The sequence below is a fragment of the Salvia splendens genome, chromosome 21 (assembly GCF_004379255.2).
Source record: "Salvia splendens isolate huo1 chromosome 21, SspV2, whole genome shotgun sequence".
NCBI lineage: Eukaryota > Viridiplantae > Streptophyta > Magnoliopsida > Lamiales > Lamiaceae > Salvia > Salvia splendens.
Window position 1 is genome coordinate 4198479 of NC_056052.1, and position 24477 is coordinate 4222955.

Here is a 24477-nt window from a genome sequence, read left to right on the forward strand (position 1 = left end):
AACAAGTACTCAGCCCTGCATGTATTTTCCATATGTGCAGGTTGAGCGGGATGTTGCGGTGGATGTTGAGTCGGCATAGGGAATTTGGATGCGTTGTGTCTTCATACATAGGCGTCATCCTTGACTCTCTTTGAAACCTTATTTCCGCTGCTATATATATATTTTTGAACTAAAATACTATTCTTTTAAGCTAATTGAGCATTTCTTATGAACTGTTATCCTTAAATGCTATACTTAAATGGTTGACCCTAGGTCACGATCGCCTCGTTTGTAACACCCCTAGTATGGGCGGTCGCGACAGAGTGGTATCAGAGCTTCGTTCTTTCGCTCTGGTCCGAGAGTCTTCTTTCACCTTAAGTCTAGAATAGTAAACCTTAAATTGGAGTGTCATGAAGGCTCAACATCCAAAGCATCACGCTAAACCAAAGAAAGTGAGGTATGTTTTAAGTTGTTGAAAGAATGTGAGATAGATGTATGAAATTGATGATGATATGATGAGGATGTTTTGGCAAGTGTACGCATGTGAATGAATGTTATACGTGAAGCTGAATTTTGATGATATGATTATGTGGAATATGAGTACGATTGACATGAAAATTTAAGCACGTGTGGTATGTTGATCATGATATTGTTATGATGTGATTATATGGAGCATGAGCAAGACTAGTATGATGACTAAGTATGTTTTATATGTGTGAAAGTACTACGACGTGAGCATGTCAACATAGGATGATTGAGTGTTTTACATGAATGACGAAAGTTGATGAGTTGTTTTGAGAATGTTAAAATTTTTAGAAAATAAATGAGTAATCTAAGAATGTTGTTTCAAACATATATGTGAAGTGCATGAGTGTTTTGTTTGGAATACAAATGTGTTATGAGTTTTGAAAGATTTGCATGGTTTGATATGTAGAAAAAAAAAATGGAAAAAGGATTTTGTGGTTGATGTTTTGTAATATTAATGACTCGTTGTCTAGTGGAGTTTGATTGAGGAAAAAATGTTTATGTTGTGGAAAGTTGTTAAAAAAAATTGAAAAAAAAATTGAAAAAAAAAAATTTGAAAAAAAAAATTTGAAAAAAAAACTAAAAAAAAAATTTAAAAAAAATGGAAAATTGAGCCATCGAAGTGTGATGTTATATATGTTATGAGGTGCGAAGTATGAAGCGTTACTCTATGGAGTGTTTTATACGAGTGATGAAAGTGGATGTTCAAGTATGTTTTGAGTTTTGAGTCAAAACTTTTACTCTAAAGTTGAAAGTGAGATGTGAAAATTTTGATGAAAGTGTGAGAGTCTGAAGAAAATTTTATTTCAAAAGTTTTAAATGATAATGAGAAGTGTGAAAGTGTTTTGCTTTGAGATGTGGAAATGTCGTGTGTTATAGTACTTGTTGTGATATTTTGCTATCTACGAGATGATGAAATGTGTTGTGAACTTAGAGTGCCGAAGATGTAGACCTAGTTGACCACGCGGACCGTAGTTCTAATTTAAAAACTCACCTATTGCTTTCCCGAGCAATGAAAACGAACGAGAATGAAAAGTAGGGCGAAATTTCCAAATTATCGAGATATGAGACTAGAGTATCGAGATAGAGGATGGAGACCGGTGGACCATGAAACTTTTTCTATTTCTTGGAATGACGCTATGAACTTTGTATGCGAACATAGAGTGCCTAAGAAGTATGTTAGATTAAAAGATATCGAATTTAGTTGTTGACAACTGCAATATCACTTTTCCGAGTGATAGGACAAATGGAAATATGTGGTGTGAACTCGAACTTTATCGAATGATTACAAATTCAGAATCGTTTTTCCCTGAATGACGAGAACAAGGAGAATGCGAAAGGACGTAGCGTATGATAAAGAGTTTAAGAAAAGAAGAAGTGCAAATTGAAGAAATGTTCCAAACGAGAAAATGTTTGAAGCAAGAAGAGATGCGAAATGATCCTACAACGGATGTAGAGATCATACCTGCGATCTAATAGATAAATCCGATCTTCGGTCAAAAGTAGCGATTCGGCGAAAACGACCGTTATAGCATGTTGAGAGCGCGAGTATAACTACAACGTTTTAAGAAAATGACGATTATCACGTGCAAGGAATATATGAAGATATGGCTTTCGACTACTGTTATTAGTTGTAACGACACGATGAATCTCAACTTGGAATCCGCAATTTCGTAGAACGATGTTACCATGTTCGGCCTCAGAAAGATGAACGAGAGAGTGTGACCCTCGTGGCTATAATGAATGATTTTAATCAGCAGTACTTACTTGGATCCTAAGAAATTCTTTCTACGTTCTTTCGATTAACGGGGAGCCCTGTTCAATTTAAGACTCTGTTTGACTCAAACCTTGCAAGTAATGCTCATTATTTCTTTTTCCTATGTCATGTCATGACTCATTTTTCAGTTCTTGAAAATTTGTGCTTGTCTTTGTAACTTTGGACATCTTGATTAGTAGTCTTCTTTGATTCATCTTTTGTAAGGACAATATTTTGACTTTATGAACTTCCGCCTTTGAGCTTCATTTCTAAAGTTGTTTGCAGTTATGACTTTCAGTACGATCTCATTCCCAAACATGTTTCTTCAAAGAATGGAATATTCTTCTTGGAACTTTTGTACACCTTTTTATTTCGTAACTATGCATGCGGCAAGTTCTTCCTTGCAGAAGTGAAATTTTTTTTAGCTCAGTTTCACTACACATATTGTTTCATGCTCAATGATTTTTTTTCTGCAACACCAAGTTAAGGCTATTGTGTCTCTTTTTCCTTAACGTGGTTGATCTAGCCGATCTTCCTAAAAAAAAAAAGTTCACTTCACGTTGGTTGCAACCCTGTGAATCCATTGATGTGACATCATTATTCAATAACATGATGTCGTCGAATCATGATCAGTGCTACCTCATGACATTTGTCTATGCTTCTAAATCCTCCCACGATTGATCATCTCGTGTCATGACATGTGTGAACCATCATTCATTGATTTTGCAAATTTGATTTGACAATTGAAATATCTTATTTGGCAGTCTACTATGTAATTTGAGACCTGATTCAGTTTCATCCTGTTTTCAAGGCCTATCTCATATTCTTTCGAGCTCTCGTCAGGAGTAAAGTCTCAACCTTTATGAGTTTATTTGAAACCTTAATTTCCAGAATGAACATGATCAAGATCAATGAAACTTAGACCCTGCCTTACTTTTTCAAACCAATTTCTGCAAGTTGGTGATGAGATCTAAAAGAGTCGAACTAGAAGTGTTATTCTTGTTTTCTTGATTAATTCTACAACCTTTCTGATTAAGACACCTTCAGCAGTGTTGCTACAATTTTGAATTCAGTTCATATCCAAGTAAGACTGCATGATCAATTTTCGAGTTCTTGATACTAGACTTGGAGAAAAGGGAGGGGTTGAGCTTTTCGAATGCACACGGGGGAATAAGTTTCTATACTCAGACATGCGTAAAAGTGATGCACCAGCCAGAGGCAAATTTCTTTTCAAACCCCTGGCGACGAGCCGACTATTTTTTGTAAGGGATTTCTTTAAATCGACAAACCTCTATAATCTCCGCATTGCAAGCAACCATGATGATAAGGAAAGGGCGTCCGGCGTATCTTGTGTACTTGAACGGAGAGGAAAGGAAGGAATTGAGAGTGGAAGAAGTGGCAGTAGTACTAGATTTTCTCGATGTGTTTTACAGAAGCTTTGTCTGGACCGCCAACCGACAGACAATTAGAGTTCACTATTGATTTGGAACCAGGGCCTGCGCCAGTATCGAAGGGGCCATACCGAATGGCCCCTAAAGAGTTGGCAGAGTTGAAGATTCAGTTGCAAGAATTGTTAGACTTGGGTTTTATCCGACCTAGTGTGACACAGTGGGGAGCGCCGGTGTTGTTCGTAAAGAAAAAAGGATGAAACGGTGAGAATGTGCATCGATTACCGTGAGCTCGACAAGATGACCTGAAGAATAAGTACCCACTGCCGAGGATTGATGATTTGTTTGACCAACTTCGAGGAGCGGGCATATTTTCAAAAAAAAGGACTTGAGGTCGGGATATCATCAACTAAAGGTCCGACGAGAGGATGTACTTAAGACTGCTTTTCGCACTCGTTATGGCCATTATGAATTCGTAGTGATGCCATTTAGGCTGACCAACGCCCCGGCCGTCTTCATGGACTTGATGAACCGAGTTTTCCACGAGTATCTTGACAAGTTCGTGTTAGTCTTCTTCGATGATGTTTTAGTATACTCGAAGAACGAGGAGGAACATGGAGGGCATCTGCAAACTGTGTTGGAAACGTTACGAAGGGAGAAGCTTTATGCCAAGTTTAGTAAACATGGAGGGCATTTGGAAACTGTGTTGGAAACGTTGCCGTCGCCGTCGCCGGACATCTTGAGTTGTTATATGAAAATTTGAGAGAAAATTTAGATGATAGGAAGAATAGATGTGTAGTTGTGTGTGAAATTAGGATGAGTTTAGGAGTATATAGAGTAAAAAATTAATTAAAAATCAAAAAAATTTAAAAAAAAACAAAAAAAGGGTATTATTACCGTTAGAAAAAAATTTCTTTTATTTTTATTTTATTTTTTTAAAATTTGAATTTTTTTTAAAAAAAATATTTATTGCGTCAACACGTGACGACGCCCACTCGCGGGCCGGCGAGTGGGCGTCACGCACGACGCCGGGTCGCGCCACGTTGCCTAGGCGCGTGGCGAGACAGCCCGTCTCTTGGCTCGTCGGGACGAGACGCGGGATGGGACGGCGAGCTGCAACGCGTCGCGCCGAGGTCCCGTCTCTCCGGGACGGGACGCGAGACGCCGGCGAGACCGGTAGTGGATGGTCTTAGAAGTTTATGTTGGAAGGAAAGAATCTCACCACATTCTCGGCAGATCCTACACAATCAAGGCACACAAGATTAGTGATTGATTAGTATCTTTTCTATACCTTGTATGAAATTAGGAGTAGGATTTAATAGCTTACCATATTGAGGAGAATTGATGGCCTATATGAGGTGTGTAAAACCTTTGTAAATCAATCAACCAATAATGAAATTATTCCCTCAAAAACCTATATTCAACATGGCTTCAGAGCCAGGTTATGAATAAGGGCTCAGAAAAATCTCATCACAGCCCCATACCAATCCCGACCAAAAAACCAAGAAGCAAGTGAGAAAACCAAATCCCAATCCAAAATGGCCGACGATAAACCAACCACAGAATCATCAAGCAGCAAGATACGATCAAGCAAGAATGTAACTGTTGCATTCAAACTCAACGGAGGAAATTACCCATTGTGGTCGCGACTGATGAAAGTCGCAATCGGGAGTAGGGGAGGCTACTCCCACATAACTGGAAAACCAGCGCCAGACAGCAAGGAGTACGAAGATTGGGAGGAGACCGATCTCATCGTCTTCTCCTGGATCGTGGACAACATCGAGAACAATATAATCGCGGATTTTGCCCACCACCAATCTGCCCAAGCAATCTGGGAGAGTCTAGCCACCACCTATGAAAGTGAGGCGGACCTCTACCTCGTGTACGACCTGGAGGACAAGGCGAACACGATTAAACAGGGAGATATGGACCTCGAGACTTACTATCGAAAAATCCATGGGATGTGGATCAATATCGATCGGTGCCAAAAGCAACCGATCGACTGCTGCGACAAAGGGGTAAGCCAATTCCGAGCATACTCAAACACCAAGCGAGTGCTTCGATTTCTCGATGGACTGAATGAGGAATACGAGGGTGTTCGTCGCGACATCCTCAAAGAGGTGACACCACCTCCAATCGAAGCCGCGTACAGCTGGGTGAAGAAGGAGGCGGCCCGACGGAGAATCGGACCACCAATGTCCCTCAACAACACCACTGACAACAGCCATGGAGGAACCGATCTAGCATCTGGAGGAATTGGCCACGGCCTTGCAGCACAAGGACATAGACAACCTCATCGGGCCGGGAACTCATGACCAACGGCCACCACACACCGCCCGGGAAGCAAACCGGTGGACAAGTCCAAATTGTGGTGCTCTCACTGCGGAATGCAGAAGCACACGCGAGAAAATTGCTTCCAATTGGTGGGATATCCCGATAGGTGGGAAGAGAAGCAGACGGGAAGGGCCAAAATGGCCGTCGGCTTAACCGTCGGGAATGAGACGAGAAAGTCGAACTCTGAGAAATGGGAAGCACCACCAAATGGGCGAGGGAAGCAGAAGGAAGGGGGACCAGAAGCCTCCAGCGGAGGCGGCGGCGGAGGCGTCGTCGGAGCCGGTAATTTCGCCGAGAGGCGGAACTGGAACGAGAGAGGGAACGGCGCCTCGTCAAATGGAGGTAAAGGGTTGGGGATTCACAACCCTAACCCTAGTAATTTGTGTTTATTACAAAGTCCCCCCACCACTTTCCGAAAAATATACAAAGAACCCCACACTTTGCACAAAACCCCCCAAATTTATGATGACCTGCATAGTGACCCACAACTTATAGAATTTTGTGAAAAGCCCCCTGACATTTCCGAAAAATTCAAAATATGCCCTATTTACCTTGAAAACCGATTTGAGCCTCTAAACCGAATTTCCGCTGCATATATCGTGAACCGTGGGATTGAGGGGGAGAAAAAGGGATGGATTTTTTATTGTGGGGCCACCGATACCATGACCCCAAATAAGAATGATTTTATCAGTTTTAGTGATATTACTAAGACATATATAAAGACTGCTAGTGGGGAATTAATCACTGTAGCCGGGGCGGGCACTATTGAAATATCCCCGACATTGAGACTTTCAAATTGCATCTATGTTCCTACTTTGTCCCAGAGATTACTGTCTATAAGTCATGTGATGAAGGAATTAAACTGCACGTTACTGATGCATCCCGACTTTTGTATCTTGCAGGATATTCGGACGAGGAGGATAACTGGTCGTGGCACTGAGAGCCAAGGACTCTACTACGTGGATGAGATAGCTCAACAAGGAAGTGCGTTGCTGGCTCACGGGTCCACGAAAAGGGAGGTTTGGCTTTGGCACCAACGACTGGGACACCCCTCTCCTGGTTATTTTAGTTTACTTTTTCCTAAGATTTCGATTCCAAAAGATTGTAGTTGTGAGACTTGTGTTTTGGCCAAAAGCCACAGACAATCATTTAAACCTACAAACACTCGTATGAATTCCATTTTCTCTCTTGTGCATGCTGATGTTTGGGGTCCTGCACCTGTTGTGGGGGGGAATGGTTTTAGATACTTTGTCATATTTGTTGATGATTGCACTAGGATGACATAGATATATTTTTTAAAACACAAATCCGAAGTGCCAGACAAATTCATTCTTTTCTTTAAACTCATTCAAACCCAATTCCATACCACTATCAAAACTCTTCGGTCCGACAATGGGAGAGAATTCGTTAACCAAAAAATGCTAGATTTCTTTATCGAAAAGGGCCTCATCCACCAAACTTCTTTCCCCTACACCCCCGAGCAGAATGGGGTAGCCGAGCGAAAAAACCGAGTCATCCTTGAAACCACCCGAGCCTTGATAATTGAGTCCAAAGTCCCTAAATCCTTTTGGCCAGAAGCAGTTGCCACCTCGATCTTTCTTATAAATCGACTTCCGACCAAGATTCTAAACAAAAAGACACCCCTTGATACTTTGACCAAACTCACCAAAATTCCCGAACATCTGAACCTTCAACCTAAAGTCTTTGGATGTACAGTGTATATCCATATCCCAAAACATGAGCAAACCAAATTGTCACCCTGTGCCACCAAATGCGTCTTTGTGGGTTACGGGGTTAATCAACGAGGGTACAGATGCTATGATCCAAACACACGAAAAGTCGTAACCACAATGAACTGTATTTTTTTAGAAACCGAATTCTTCTACCACACCAACTTTAGTAGTCAGGGGGAGAGTGAGTCAGAAAATACTTTTGACTACCTAAGTTGGTTTGTGCCTCGGTCAAACCACTCCAACGAGGACTCAACAGAGAAAGTTAGCACGGCCACCGAGCACGTCTCAAACACCGAGTCCTCTCAGCCACCACCTGATGATCCTCCTCAACCGATATCCGAGGTAACTTCTGATGATCCTCAAACAATTTCGATCCCTAACCAAATTGATACAGAGACTGTTCTGGATGAGAGTACTGGGAGGTACATCCTTCCGCCCCGGAGCACTCGGGGAGTTCCACCGAAAAGATACTCCCCGGAGAAGATAGGAAGGCGGAGTCAGTATGCGGTTGCAAACTTCGCCCAAGCAAACCTAACCAAAATGGCGAGAGCCTTTGAGGCTGCACTCTATGAAGATGAAGAAATCCCTTATACGGCAGTGGAAGCTTGGCAGAAGAAACAGTGGAGAGATACAATGCTAGTAGAGATGGATGCACTAATGAAGAATAAAATTTGGGAAATTAGCAAACTTCCCAAAGGAGCAGCAACTGTGGGGTGTAGATGGGTGTTCACCATAAAAAGGAGGCCAGATGGGTCTATCGATCGATACAAGGCAAGGCTAGTAGCAAAAGGGTACACTCAGACTTACGGTGTGGACTATGCCGAAACATTCTCACCAGTAGCCAAAATCAACACAGTAAGAGTACTATTTTCAATCGCAGCCAATAGAGACTGGCCTCTTCACCAATTTGATGTGACGAATGCCTTCCTACACGGTGAACTGACCAAGCCTGTCTACATGGAACCTCCTCCAGGCTTCGAAGGAGATTTTTTGGATGGAGATGTTTGCAAACTCAAGAAGACCTTGTATGGTTTGAAGCAATCCCCGAGAGCTTGGTTTGGCAGGTTCACTGAAGTGATGAAAAAGTATGAATACCAACAAAGGAACTCGGACCACACATTGTTCCTTAAGAAGAGAAAGGGTAAGCTCACTTGCCTTATTATTTATGTCGATGACATGATTATCACCGGGGATGATGAAGAAGAGATAAGTCAGCTGAAGAAGAATTTATTCAAAGAGTTCGAGATGAAGGACCTTGGTGCCTTGAAATACTTCTTAGGCATCGAGGTGAAAAGGTCGAAACAAGGTATATTCATCAATCAACGAAAATATGTACTTGATATCCTTGCAGAAACAGGAATGGTCGACTGTAAGCCAGCAGACACTCCTATGGTTTAAAATCATGGATTACAATCCGTGAAGGAGCTAAACGGGCTGATCGGGGGAAATATCAGAGACTAGTGGGAAAGCTCATTTATCTATCCCATACTCGGCCGGATTTGGCCTATGCTGTTGGAGTAGTAAGCCAGTTCATGCATGCACCCCAGGAAGAACATTGGGAGGCCGTCCTAAGAATAGTACGGTACTTGAAGGGCACGCCAGGACATGGAGTATTATTCAAGAAGCACAATCACTTAGAGATACATGGATATACGGATGCAGATTGGGCAGAAAACTCAAATGATCGAAAGTCAACAGCCGGGTACTTCACCTTTGTAGGAGGTAATCTCGTGACATGGAGAAGCAAGAAGCAGAAAGTAGTAGCTCTGTCGAGTGCTGAAGCAGAGTTCCGAGGAATCAAGAGTGGATTAACCGAAGTGCTATGGCTTAGGAGACTTATGACTGAGTTGGGACTCAAATCGGAACAAGCATGTCGATTATTGTGTGATAATAAGGCTGCTATTAGTATCTCTGAGAATCCGGTTCAACATGATCGAACCAAGCATGTGGAAGTGGATAGACACTTTATAAAAGACACAATTGATGCAAAGATCGTGGAATTACCATATGTCAGGTCGGAAGATCAACTGACCGATATCTTGACCAAGGCTGTGAACTCTCAATCTTTTCACGGAGTATTGGACAAGTTAAGCATCGGTAATCCCGTCACTTAACTTGAGGGAGAGTGTTGGAAGGAAAGAATCTCACCACATTCTCGGCAGATCCTACACAATCAAGGCACACAAGATTAGTGATTGATTAGTATCTTTTCTATACCTTGTATGAAATTAGGAGTAGGATTTAATAGCTTACCATATTGAGGAGAATTGATGGCCTATATGAGGCGTGTAAAACCTTTGTAAATCAATCAACCAATAATGAAATTATTCCCTCAAAAACCTATATTCAACTGTTTATACACTCTATTTTGTTATCAAAACCTTTTTAGATATATATTGGTATTCTAATCAACTATTCATTCATTCATCTCATGGATATCATGACGCATAAATTACAAGGATGATCAAAGCAATCTCCCTAAATTTATGGAGAAAATCTATAACACTTCTACTGATCAAGAATCGTACTAATAAAGAGAAAACTCCGCCGCCAGGAAGGCCTTCGGCTACCAACAACGCCCGCATCATCATCCCAAAGTAGTCGGGAAGAAGGTCGGCGAGCTGGTCGGCCGCTGCCCCAGTCGCGCCGAGATGAGCCACCTCGCGATTAACCGCTTCTTCCACCGAGGAGGCGATTGCTAAATTAGTCAGCCTGATCAACGTCCTCGTGAAATCATCGTTGGTCCATGGCCGCCCTAATATCCTCTCCAGTTCGATGACGTAGATTGGATGGTTTCTTCTAGTATCGTATCGAGTTCATCGTAAATATTGGATTGGATACTTTTCTCCATCTTAATTCTTGACCTAATTGAGACAAAGAGGAGGAAAAGAGTTTGGTGTTATGAGAACCTTTGTCCTTAATTTATTTATACCACAAATTTACTAATGTAAATCAAATAATGTTAATTCTACTCTAAGATTTCTCCTATTTTTTATATTAAAATCATCTATCAATTAATCATTAAAGTTTGATTTTTTATATATTAGTTGATAGATGTACATGTGGAGTGAAGGCTAACAATGAGCCAAATCGGATCTGGTGTCTGATTGAAACTGTTCGTTGCCTATCAAGACAATGTCCAAATTCTTTTATCTTACCACCGTTATCTTCGTCTTTGAAATAGCTTCGCGTGGGTACCTTGTACGCTTCAATCAGAGCTCGGATGAAGAAGTTATAGCCATTTGATGAAGGTTGCGCGAAGCAATGCGAACCCGGCGAAAACGCCCGGGTCCAGTAGAAAGGCCCGGGTTGGCATAAAAAACGCCCGGGTTGGCACCATTTCGCCCGGAAACTGCCGAATTTCAGTTTTCAAATAGGTTTCTGGAGCAGTTTTTGGGGTGATTTAGGCTTCCTTGCACGGAAAGAGAGAGGGGAAAAGAGAGAAAGAGAGGAGGAAGAAGAGAAGGAAGTTATTTCGGCCAACATTCCGACTATCCGTCTCCAAATCTCAATTCCACTCAACGAGAGCATGCTTCCTATGGTTTTCATTGTGATATCTACCATTTGTTTAGGCTAAACTCTCAATGTTGCTCCAAGTAGTGATTTAGACTTGTTTGAATGTATCTACACCTTTGAATTCACGTTTTGACATCGTTGATGTGTTTAATGTTAGTTTCTATCACTTTAGAGGCCTCTATCGTTATAGATGTTTAATCCTTGTTTATCGTCTCTTTATCAATTGATGTGTTGTTGAATTTGAATTGTTCAGAGGATAATTTGACAACGGATTAGGTAAGTTTATATAGTAGATGATCTTTTATTCCCGCGCTTCCGCATAAGTTTAATATCTTTGAAAGTTAGTTCATGCAACAAGTGTTCAGCTGACTGTGAACTATACGTCGCAAACATGTTCAGTGCACGCGAGTAGGTTGATTAATTAATCCCAAAATATGTGTTTTTGATATAGGTGTAGAATGATTCAAGTCTAATGAGCAACTTGGAGTGACATCTTTTCGTTTGAGAAATCCGACAATAGTTAATCTTTTAGTTAATTTGTCAACAACTTTTAAAGTCAAAAATTAAATCTTTGTATGTTTTTATATGCTTTTAAGTCTAAACAATATTTCATCTCCATGTGAATCGAGACTCTTTTACTGAAATTACATTTGTATCTTGCAGGATGTAATTTTGGAGTTATTCTATAGACTCGTGTGTTTGAAACTCTAAAATACACATCAAGTGTTGCCTATTGAACTCAACGCAGTTGCGATTGTGATTAAGGAAGGTTACCTTTTGAAGAATTAACGTGGGACAAAATACCACTATATATTAATAAGCCGTGTGAAGTAATTTTACGAATAATTTGGATTTGAATCATAATATTATGTTGAATTCTGAGTTAATCAATAGGAGAGATGATATGATGCCCGATGACTGTGAGCGACAACTTGAGCGACACTTTCACATCCAAGCGCTCCTTCTCTTTATTTTTCTTCTATGAGTTTCTCTCTCCTCAATACATCTTCGCATGGAGTAAAAAATATCTCTTTCTCTTCATCACTTTTCTTCTTCTCGATTCTTTATCACAGTAATAAAGATACGCTAAAAATGAAAAACATTCTGCAGTTTTCAATTATCTGACCACAATTTCACTCTTGATTTTTGTCAAGCTCTCTGTTTCTAGGTGATAACAATCGGCAGCAGCCCTCAATCACATAGCAAATCTATTTCCAAAATGAGCAGTAAAACACAAATAGAAGAAAACGCAAATATGCATAGTTGATAGCAGAAAAGATTTGATGAAATTAATACTATATGCATACAAATAAACGATGAGAAATTGATGAGAGAATTGAGAACATGAGTTGGCATTTGATAAAAATTTAGCAGATGTTTTGATTCTCACACAATGAAGAGAATTGACAAGAAAAAAAGAGAACATGGAGGATTAGAATTGGGCAATAGCGAAGAGAATCTGATAAATTTTCCAAACTAATTGCGCCTCCCAATTGTCACAGTAGCAATCCAATTGAATCTCTTCTTCTGAATTTGATAAATTTTCGAAACTAATTACGCCTCCCAATTGAATAGTAATCCAATTGAATCTTTTCTCCTTCAATATTATTATCTTCTTCGTCGATAGAGGTCAGAAAATTGCTTAATATCCATGGATTTTGATTGGATTTAAAAAATACTGCGGAGAAAATTGTGGAAGAGAGATTGAGAGAGAAGATCAGAAAATTTATGAGTGTATCCGTAGTTTGTGAATGTGATAAGAAAAACAAGAATTAGGCGGTGAAAATTATGGAAGATAGGCAGAGATCAGACCTATACTTATAGCTTTTGAAGGAGTCGCATGAGGGAGGAGAGAGAAACTCATAGAAGAAAAATAAAGGGAAGGACCGCGTGGATGTGAAAGTGTCGCTCAAAAATAGTACTTTAAAAATTGAATATAAAATTATGAGTTTTTTAACTTTTGGCAATTATTTCACAAAAATTAAAATTGAAATTGATGTGCCAAATTAAAAAATCACATCTTTTCATATAAATAACATCATGGTATTTGAATGTTGCCACACTACTTTCATTTTGGCTATCGGAAAATAATTGAGTAAATTGAAAATTTATTACGCCTATTATATTTTAGTTTTAAAAGTGATATGATTGATAGAAGTTAACGAAAATTATGATTTATATGATAATTATGAATTATTGGATTTAATAGGTATTAGTATAAAATAGTCACTAATTACACCATTAGTCTTTAACTTTTAGAGTTATTGCATCACAGACCTCTAATAAAAAAATATCCCCAGATAATCCTAACGTTTTATATAATCACGAATGCGGTTTTTTAGTCACTTTTCCGACGAAATTGCCGAAATCATTTGAAAGATATTTTTGGTAATCCCCAAATCCGATGACATATAAATTCTAGAGAGTAGTTAATATTTGTTCGTGGTAATTAAGTTCGGGAAAAGAAGGTCGCAGAGTTGGTCGGCCGAGATCAGCGACCTCGCGATTAACCGAGGCAGCGTCGGTTGCTAATTGAATCAGCCAGGTCAATCGTCGCTGGTCCATGGCCGCCCTAATATCCTCTCCAGTCCGATGACGGGGCCTAGGATAGGATGGTTCCTTCCATGATCGTATCATGTTCATCGTGGATGTTGGATTGGATACTTTCCTCCATCCTAATTCTTGACCTAATTGAGAGAAAGAGGAGGAAAGGAGTTTGGTGTTATCACAACTTTTAGCCTTAATTTATACGAAATATAATGGAGTAAGCCGTGTGAAGTAATTTTATTTGAATCATAATTTTATGTTGAATTCGAGTTAATATAAAATTGAGTTTTTTATTTTTTTTGTTGGTTAAAATTGAATTGATTTGGCAAATTCAAAGATGACGTGACAAAAGAATCACGTCGTTTTAAATAAATAGATATTGTTTTAATTGATGCTCAAAATATAATGGTATCGCTTTACATCATGATACTTTTCGATTTTGGCTATCGTGAATTAATTGAGTAAATTGAAAACTTATTACTATTACATTTCAATTTTAAAAGTTATGGAGTATATATAATTGACAAAGTTAACGAAAAGTTAACAATTGTTATTGGGATTAATAGGTATTATAAAATAAAAAAAAAACTAATTATCGTTTCTTAAATAGTAGATTCATCCAAACTTTTTGGTATTATACAATTGGATGCGTATAAATTACATGGGCAGAAACATCATCTTGTGTAGTGGGCCGGAAATTGGAGTCCAAATCCTTGTAGTATGGTGAATGGTCAATAAAGTTTGGATTTCTTTTTTCATAACGAATTTATATTGTCAGTCGTTTTATGTATTACTGTAATTAAGGTAATTATCACCACCGAATTCATATAGGAGTATCTTATACGCATATGGTGTTCGGTTTTCAAGATAAAATAATACCAAGATACAATCTAAGATGGAATTGTGGGATTATTTTAGCCATAGGAGTTATCTATGACTAATTATCCCATGATTATCCATCTATGATTAAGTTGTGGGGTTGAATCTCATGAACTAAACACATTACAAATTTAATCCCGGATACAATCTTGCAAATACCGAAACAGTAGAAACAATAAGTTATACAAAACCTATCGATGATTAATAAACAAACAATAATAAGAATACATATTTTATGTAATTTTGAATATAACTCCAAGATAAATGAGTTATTTACCTTATTGTATCAAACTAAAAATATGTGTAGTCATTGATTTTATTCTTGTATTGGGACTTTGCCCGCTTTTTTTATCAAAAAATAATTATTATATGTATAGAGAGAAAAATTAATACTATAATGGAATGTTCAAATTAAATCACTATTGTAGAGGTTTTAACCGAGTATGAGTGAACGGACGACAAAGGCGACGAAAGCAACGAATGACATGGATTAGCGATTAAATTTGAGGCGCTTGACATCAACATGAATTCATCTATCGCCAAATTGTAATCCAGTTTGTGACTCTCGAAGCAGCCAATGAGGATGCTAACTGCAATGACAAATAAAAAAAAAGGAAATTATGAATCGAATATATTAATACTAAATAATTAATGGAGTAATTATAAATTTATATAATTATTTTTTAAAAAATATGACTCTTTTTTCTCTAAAATTAAAAGAATTTGAGTTGAAAATGGTAGTGGGATCAAATCTTAGTTTGACATTCATGATTGAAATTAAAATTCTAAAACGTCCCAAATAAAGGAGCACACACCACCTCCTCAGCCAACCCACCAACCATATGCATTCGACCATGGCTCAATCCTCCACCGCCGCCGCCTCTCGCCAGTGAGATTCAGGCGAAATCTCTGTGCTTCTCTATTCACGCCCAACCCCAACCAGAAACTGGCTAATACCCTTCTAAACCCTTTCATGGCTACACAAACCCTAAACCTCTCTTCAGCGTCTCCGCCGATTAACGGCCACGACATTAACGACGATGCCCTCTGCTCCTCCGAAATTACCACTCCGCCGCCTTCCGAGCCGCTCGTCTCTGCTTTGGACCGGCCTATTGGGCACCTGACTGGAGAGGCCCGCATCGAGCGGGCCTGGGCTCACTGGAATGGGCTGGGTCGGCCAAAACTCATCGTCGCCCCCATGGTCGACAACTCCGAGCTACCGTTCCGGCTGCTCTGCCGGAAGTACGGCGCCCAAGCTGCCTACACGCCTATGCTCCATTCTCGAATTTTCTCTGAAAATGAAAAATATCGTTCACAAGAGTTCAGCACTTGTAAGGCATGTCTCGGTATTGAACTGGATCTGGATTTTGTGTTTGATTAGTTTATTGATATCGTTTGTTTTAATGAATTTTTATCGGAATTGACAGGAAGATAGGCCATTGTTTGTGCAATTCTGCGCGAATGATCCGGATCTTCTGCTGGAGGCAGCGCAGAAAGTTGAGGCTTACTGCGACTACGTTGACATTAATTTTGGGTAATTGTTTAAAATTTCATGCCTTGTTCATTTCTTTTGTTGGAAGAGCTAATTGAAAACCATTTGGCTGTGTTTTGGTGTTGTTTAGGAAGGGTTAAATTCTGGAATTAGGTGTTGTTAATAGTTAGAATTATTTCTGTTGTAGGATTATAAATGAAAGCATTTAGTTGAGACATCAAATTATAATTAGAAGTATATTTAAAAGTATAATAGTATGTTTTTTATGCATATATATTTATATTTATATATTTATACTTGTGTATTTTGTTGATAGTTCTATAATGTACTTGATCTGTTAGTATGTGGAGTATAAAAGATCCCACGAACTGTTTTCCAATCCCGGTTAGTCACACAACATTTAGGACCGATATGCCTTAACAAGTGTATTCGGTTATTATCCTGGAGAACACATATATGACCTGAATAGAGAGGTGTCACTCGGCTTAAGGCGACTGAAAATTGCTTTGATGTTGTAATCGCACCATACTAAGGAATCTGTTATGGTTATTATGTTTTTTTATTGTCATGCTTTGATTTGGAATCACTGTATAGTTGATTGCAGTTAACCCATTATAGTACTGTGTTCCACTTAAGGTCCATCAAGTCATGTTCACCCTCATCAACTTCATTGTAACTTACACTCTTCTTATAGCTTCTTCAAACTTCATCTTGAAGTACTAGAGGATTACTAGTCCACTTATGAGTTATGACAAAAGGACATCCTTTTCAGTCCTTTTCTTGTTAGGCACACCCTTGGTGTATGTATGGAGGAGACATTCTTTCTCTTGGTAGATTTAAAAGGATGGGCCTCCTCAGTTTCCTTTAGAAACACAATATCATCTAAAACTCTAAGTATCACACGCGACTTATAAGGCATTCCTATTGTTTCCTGATTTCTAGATATCCTAATTACTTAAAATGTGAATAAAGGTTTTAATGTCCAATTCAAGTTTGAATTGTAACAAACAAGAAAACAACCCAAAATACAAATAGACCCAATTACTAAAGAAAGATTTCTCTAGGGTGTGCCCTTTTCGTGGACTTGGCCTCACGAAATGGCACCTGGCTTGAAGCATGGGCAAACGGTTGGTCGAGTGCTGCAACTCATGTACCTTGGGCCTCATGCGTGCAATACAAGTGGTTACATGCTAAAGTTTACCATCATACAACAGGGTACTCGTGTGACTTAGACAATAGATGAAATCATTAATATTACTAGTATTGGTAGTTATTAGGAAAACCGCACTTTTTGTGCAAATGTGGGGAACTTAATAAGAGATGGAAATGCTTGGGCAAAGTATTCTCCTTTTTTGTTTATATTATTCTGTTCTAACATCCTTCATATGTTCAATTTTTGAGTGGCTCAACAAAGGAACTTATTTGATTTCTTTTTAACAAAATTTATAATTTGAATACCATTACCAATATGTTGCTCTAAAGGTGAAGTAAAGTATTCTATAACATCAAAATCCAAAATTTATCACACATTGATAAAACCTTCTAATCTTAACTTCAACCTGAACAATATTTCAAGCTATACATAGAAGAGAAAAAGTTTTTTTTTTAAAATTACTCTCTGCCAGCATTCTCGACTTTGTCCTTATGATTCTAGTTGCCGTTGTGCATTCAAACAGGTTATTGGCACTTGTATTTGAATAAAAAACTTATTTTCCTTTTGGTTTTTTGTTTAGGTGTCCCCAGCGTATTGCTAAACGAGGATATTATGGAGCTTTCCTGATGGATAATCTTCCTCTTGTGAAGTCTCTGGTGGAAAAATTAGCTAATGGCCTTAATGTTCCCGTCTCATGCAAAATTCGGATCTTCCCAGATTTGCAAGACACGATTAACTACGCAAAGATGTTGGAGGAGGCAGGGTGTGCTCTTTTAGCAGTACATGGAAGAACTAGAGATGAAAAAGATGGGAAGAAGTTTCGAGCAGACTGGAAAGCAATCAAGGCTGTTAGAGAAGCAGTGAGAATTCCTGTCCTTGCAAATGGTAATATACGGCATATAGAAGATGTGTGGCAATGCATGGAAGAGACCGGAGCTGAAGGGGTCCTTTCGGCCGAGCCTCTGCTTGAGAATCCTGCTCTGTTTGCTGGTTATCGAACTTCTGAATGGGTTTTGGGTCATGAAGAAATATGCAAAGCTGAGGAACTCGACCAGGCTCAGCTGTTGGTGGAGTATTTAAACTTCTGTGAGAAGCATCCGGTGCCATGGAGAATGATCCGATCTCACGTTCACAAGTTACTGGGAGACTGGTTCCGAATTCATCCACATGTAAGAGAGGATCTCAACAAACAATCCAAGCTGACGTTCGAATTTCTGTATGGTATAGTCGACCGACTTAGAGAGCTTAATGCAAGAATACCACTTTTTGTCACGGATGATAATCGCAACAACACATATGTTGCTTAAACTTAAGCACGACTCTGGATCCTGACCACCTCAAGAATTGTTTAGCAGCATTGCAAGGTAAGTTACTAATGAGAGCTCTATACTTCAATTCTTACGGCATACGAATTTGTAGATGGTTCAAGTGTCGATTTACTTGTTGTAATCCTCGATTTTGTCACCACTGATGGGGAATGGACCTTCCAATTGTGTTACTATGCCTGATTCAACTTGATTGTACCTTTATATGAACTATATCTCTGCTTGCTATGCAAGGGTAATCATACTGTTAGTTCTTGGATATTTTGCTTTTAGAACACTAGAAGAATATGCTTCTCTTTTGAATGGTATACACAGGAAAGATTTCTTGAATTTGACAGAAAATTACAGAATACAGATATCAAAAGGGACAAAAAATGCGAAAATCAATTAAATTATCCTCTAGTGATTATTACAGGAAAAGCACAGAGGGTGTAGCAAACCCGATCACGAGGAGTTGGATGGCGGCGAATGGGTGTTCCGGCAGAATTGCACGGCGTTGCTATCCATTCTGTCGAGCACGAAGTGGCCCATTGTATCTGTTGATTTCACCAAATTTTCTCTGCAGAGGAACTCATCGCTCGTGACTCGGTCCACCTTCATGTTGAAATCATGCACGAATACATGCGTTTTAGGGTTGGATCCCCTCTTGCTCCGGGCGAGCACCGCTGCCGTGAAGATGGCTGCCATCCTCCCTGGCGCCTCCGGCCAGTAGCCCCGGGGCCCATCCACGAGTATCACATCCCACTCGACCTCGTAGAGCTGGTTGGGGAGGTCATTGAGGCCTAGCTTGCACTCGGAGAAGAGGAGATTCTGCACCGGCCTGCACTCGTTCCTTGCCTGCTCCTTCACGGCCGCGATCAGCTCCTCCATCTCGCTCAGCTTCGTGGCGTACTGCACGTCGTAGGCCTCGATCTCCGGGTACTTCTCCTCGATGTAGGCGGCGTAGTAGCGGTTCTCGTCTATGAAGACCGTCCTCCCGTTGTGGTTGAGGGCCCGCCAGAGGAGGCTCTCCGGCGTGAGGCCGAACACGAGCAGGTTGCACGGCTGGGAGCACTGGCGGAGGGCGTCGGAGATCTGCTTCATGTCGGTGTAGGTCATGTGGTCGGAGTTGTTGGAGTTGGAGGCGTAGTGGATCAAGGCCCTCGACACGGAAGCCGAGAGCCGGGGGTTGGCCGCGGCCACCACAGCCGCGACGGTGGAGGTGGTGGTGATCGACTCGCGCGTGTAGATGAGGGTGGCGAGGAATGCTAGAGTGAGGAAGGAGACAAGAGCGAGAAGCCATAGACGGTTGGAGCTCCCTTGCTTTTGAATGTAAGGGTGGAGAAGAATGAGCCTCGTGCTATTGCTCAAATTGTTCTTCATCTTTTTATTCAACTAATAATCTCAGAGGCTCTCTTGAATTTTCTGAGAATTTCAATGAAGGTTTGATCTTTAAAGATGTTAAACGCCGGCTAACAATGAAGACGACGTTACGATTTCCACCAATATACGATTGTGAAAATCGTTCTTTTTAATTGATTTAGACCTTTTTGGTGCACATTTTCAATTTGATTGGGTGTGGAATTTTTTAAAGCTTATCTAATATCGACCTACTAATATATAAGTCAAATACAAAAATGGTTTGGGGGGTGGTTGGAGAAGGTGGGAGTGGCAAAGGAGTGTGGAATAAGGGTGCAATGACTCCTTAACTAATTACAAGCCAAATGTCGTTTTTACTTGTTCATCCCATTTTCATTTTTTAAAGCAACCCCATTTTTTAATTACAATTGCAAGTGCAAAATTATTAAAATGTAGAAACACTTTGATATTTCCTTTTCGGTGATTTGTTTCATTGTATGGGTTCTAAGATACATATACATTTTCTAATAGATGCATATTTTTCAGTTGTGTACTTATATATGCGCATCCAATTATCTAACATAAATATACATTCTGCAATATATGGATTTTTTTGTAGGAGTAAAGATAATTTAACAAAAATAGTATATACAAAATGCCCTGAACCGGTTTTTATTTAAACCGGTTTTCTTATAAACTACTTATTCCTTTACTTGATTTCCCTTTTGTTAAATTTGTTAAGTTAAATCACTACCAAATTACATGAATTATATATGGAGATATGAAAAATAGAGATGACCAATGCAACAAAATGGTGCCATTTAATTAGAGAAATTTTATAAATTGAAGTACAATAAATTTAGGTGGCCGATTTTAGTAGTGATGCATCATATAGTTTGCCTAGTCATTTTATTCCATTTACTCGCAATTATATCTTATTTAGGGTGCAACTATTTCTGATTTTTAAATTAAACTTAAATAATTCTAAAATAGATTGGAAATATAATTATTCACTAAAATAGATTGAAAATATAATTATCCTATAATCTTAAATTAATTTCTTATAGAAATTTATGTTACAACATTTTTTTTAATTTGATGCGAATAGCTATGATTATTTAAAATTTTAAAATTTTTAATTTATAATTCAGAAATGTATAGTAATAAAATAATTAGATGTAAACGATTATGATTATTTAAAATATTAAAAACCATTTAATAGTAAGATAACTAAATGTGAATAACTATGATTATTTCTTTTGATGATAATACTAAAAAATTAAGTATATTATCGTATTTTTAACTTGGAATATAATAATTGGATATGAAATACTATTATTACTTCGTTGGATAATAACGCAAATAAAGTAAATATATATACATGTAGTCGTTTTTACAACTTAGAATTTTAAGAGTTATTTAATACGAGTAATAATATTATTAGATGCGAAATACTAATATTATTTCATTTCGAGATAACACTAAGAAATTAAGTATACCTGCGTGTAGTCATTTTTATAACTTGGAATTTTAAAATATTTTAATGATGAAATAATTGGATGTGAATGACTATTAGTATGATTATTTTGTTGGATGATAATACTAAGAAAGTAAGTACATACGCATTTAGTCATTTTTATAACTTGGAACTTTAAAAATTATTTAATGATGAAATAATTGGATGAGAATGACTATAATTGTTTTGTTTGACGATAACACTAAGAAAGTAAGTATATATACATGTAGTCGTTTTTATAACTTGGAATTTTAAAAATTATTTAATTATAAATAATTGGATGTGAAAGACTATGATTATTTCATTTGATGCTAGCACTAAGAAATTAAGTATTTATATGCATGTAATCATTTATATAATTTAAAATTGTAAAAGTTATTTAATAATAAAATAATTCAAATTTGAATGACTATGATTAAATTATTGGATGATAACACTAAGAAATTAAGTATATATGGATGTACTCGTTTTTATAACTTAGAACTTTAAGTATTACTTTAATAATAAAATAATGGGATGTGAAATATTATTATTATTGTGTTGGATGATAACACTAGAAATAAAGTATATAATGATGTAGTTATTTTTTAGTAACTTGAAAATTAAAAAAATATTAATAATAAAATAAATGGACGTGAATGACTATGATTATTTCGTTTGATGGAAGAACTAAGAAATTAAGTATATATACATACAGTCATTTTTATAATTTAAAATTTTTAAATTAATTAATAATCAAATAATTAGATGGCAAATATATTATTATTTTGTTGGATGATAACACTAAAAAATTAAGTATATATGCATGTAATTATTTTTATAACATGGAATTATAATAACTATTTAATAATAAAATAATTTGATGTGAATGACAATGATTATTTCATTTGATGGTAACACAAAGAAATTAAGTACATATGCATGTAGTAATTTTTATAAAGTCATTTAATAATAAACAATTAGATGTGAATGACTTTGGTTAAATTTTTAGATAATAACACGAAGAAATTAAGTATATATGCATGTAGTTGTTTTTATAACTTATAACTATAAGAATTATTTAATAGTAGAATAACTAGATGTGGAATATATTAATATTATTTTGTTGGATGATAATACTATAAAATTAATTATATAATCATGTAGTAGTCATTTTTATAACTTGAAATTTTAAAAATTACTAATAATAAAAAATTGGATGTGAAGACTAACTATGATTATTTTGTTTGACGGTAACACAAAGAAATTAAGTATATATACATGTAGTTAATTTTATAATTTTGAAAGTAAAAAAATTATTTAATAATATAAATTATTGTATGTGAATGACTATGATTAAATTGTTGGATTATAACACTTAGAAATTAAATATATAGGCATGTAATTGTTTACAAAAGAGTATTTCTTTAGATGATAACTGATTACACTAAAAATTAAACTAAATTTTTTGTATATATATGATGCAGTCATTTTTTTTAAGTAGAAAAATTATGCAATTAATGTATGTTATATATGGAATTGATTGCTAAATCGTTTCCTAATTGTGTAATTGTGTAAATATTGATTATGGTAAGCTTAATTTTCCTAAATGAGCAAAGAAGGCTAATTATGTAATACATTAAATTAAGTAATAATCATAAATTTATTGTAAATGTAAAATACCTAAAATATCCAATTTTGTATGTACAAATTTTGTTAATTTATCACTACTCTTTTTGTAGTTATATATATAATTACTCCTACTATATATGGTACTTACTATTTAAGTATGTATTGATAAGATACAAAATAAATTTCGAGGTACGGCATAAATGACCAAACGTGCGCTTGTCGAATCATATCTAGTCGTTTTGGAACAAATAATTTTTAGTAATATAAAAACCATACAATCTATGTAGTATCCAAACGTCTGCTTTTTGAATTATATCTAGTTGTTTTGGAACAATTAATTTTTATTAATATAAAAACCATACAATCTATATAGTATAATAAATGACCAGCGTCTTCTTTTCGAATTATATCCAGTCGTTTGGGAACAATTAATTTTTATTAATATAAAAACCCAATACCCCATGACCAAAGTGTAAACTCAATCATTTTTGTAGTACTGTGTCTTTCTTGAATAAAATTAAAACTAATTACCAACAAAAAGGAATCTAGGCACTCTTAAGCAGAAATATTAAGGAATTAATGGATGAAGGAGACAAATCAACACCCTCATTTTGTTGGCGGAATGAATTATTGTATGATCATTAAATTTATATCGAAGTGGCTGAGGATAGTTTGAAAAAACAAAGGTTTGCTATTTAGTTTGGTAAATGTCTCAAATCGGATTAGTTGACATGAAATATTATTTAAGCAATCACGTCAATAATAAATCTGGTTATAATTACGTTTCAAAGTTCAAACAAATGAACAATCTCTGGTTATATGGATTCCGTAAAAACAATTTCGATAAAAAAAATTAATACCCAGAATGGCCAAAAGTATGATTATCGCCGTTTAAATAAAAATGTTTTATAACGTACGGAGTATTTGATTTTGCGTAAAAGTTTAGAAAATTATAAATACGAAGTTAAATAGTGGAGTAGTAATTTTAGTTATACTTCATATGTCAACAAAATTTCATCCTTGGTGGGTGTGACACGTATTTAAAGAAATACAGGAGATGATATCTCAAGTAGAAATTTGAACTTAATTGTGACATTCAGGAGCATGGATTAGAGAATGATGTTCTCCTTTTTCTCTTTTTTTTCCAATTGAGATGATTGATAAAATTAGTGATATTAGATCATCCATAATAGCTACGGAAATCATAAATTTAGTGATATTAGTGTATCCACAATAGCTACGGACTTCCTATAGGTTAGCAATAGGCTAGCCACAAAATTCCTCCTACCACATCATCAAGGACTTCCCACAGCCTGTCATATCATTAAGGACTTCTCACAGTCCAGTAATAAGCTAGCAATAGGTTAACCAACGCCCTAGCCAAG

The 24477-nt window shown here is 37.1% G+C and overlaps 2 protein-coding genes across 5 annotated transcripts; one reads left to right on the forward strand and one right to left on the reverse strand.

Moving 5' to 3' along the window:
• The first annotated feature begins 15432 nt into the window (after nucleotides 1–15432).
• Nucleotides 15433–19174, forward strand: LOC121785173 (tRNA-dihydrouridine(16/17) synthase [NAD(P)(+)]-like). Of its 4 annotated transcripts, none has more exons than XR_006046934.1 (4): nucleotides 15433–15993; nucleotides 16085–16191; nucleotides 17883–18666; nucleotides 19043–19174. XR_006046934.1 is itself a non-coding variant. In XM_042183551.1 (3 exons), the coding sequence occupies exons 1-3, from the start codon at nucleotides 15631–15633 to the stop codon at nucleotides 18607–18609; spliced, it is 1197 nt and encodes a 398-aa protein (XP_042039485.1). In that variant the 5' UTR covers nucleotides 15433–15630; the 3' UTR covers nucleotides 18610–18866. The 4 variants fall into 4 exon arrangements, 2 of the variants coding, with proteins under 2 accessions (XP_042039485.1, XP_042039486.1); XR_006046933.1 differs by having other exon boundaries at nucleotides 19031–19168; XM_042183551.1 differs by lacking the exon at nucleotides 19043–19174 and having other exon boundaries at nucleotides 17883–18866.
• Nucleotides 18936–20206, reverse strand: LOC121785174 (protein IRX15-LIKE-like). The gene has a single exon (XM_042183553.1). The coding sequence runs from the start codon at nucleotides 19987–19989 to the stop codon at nucleotides 19072–19074; it is 918 nt and encodes a 305-aa protein (XP_042039487.1). The 5' UTR covers nucleotides 19990–20206; the 3' UTR covers nucleotides 18936–19071.
• Nucleotides 20207–24477: the final 4271 nt, after the last annotated feature.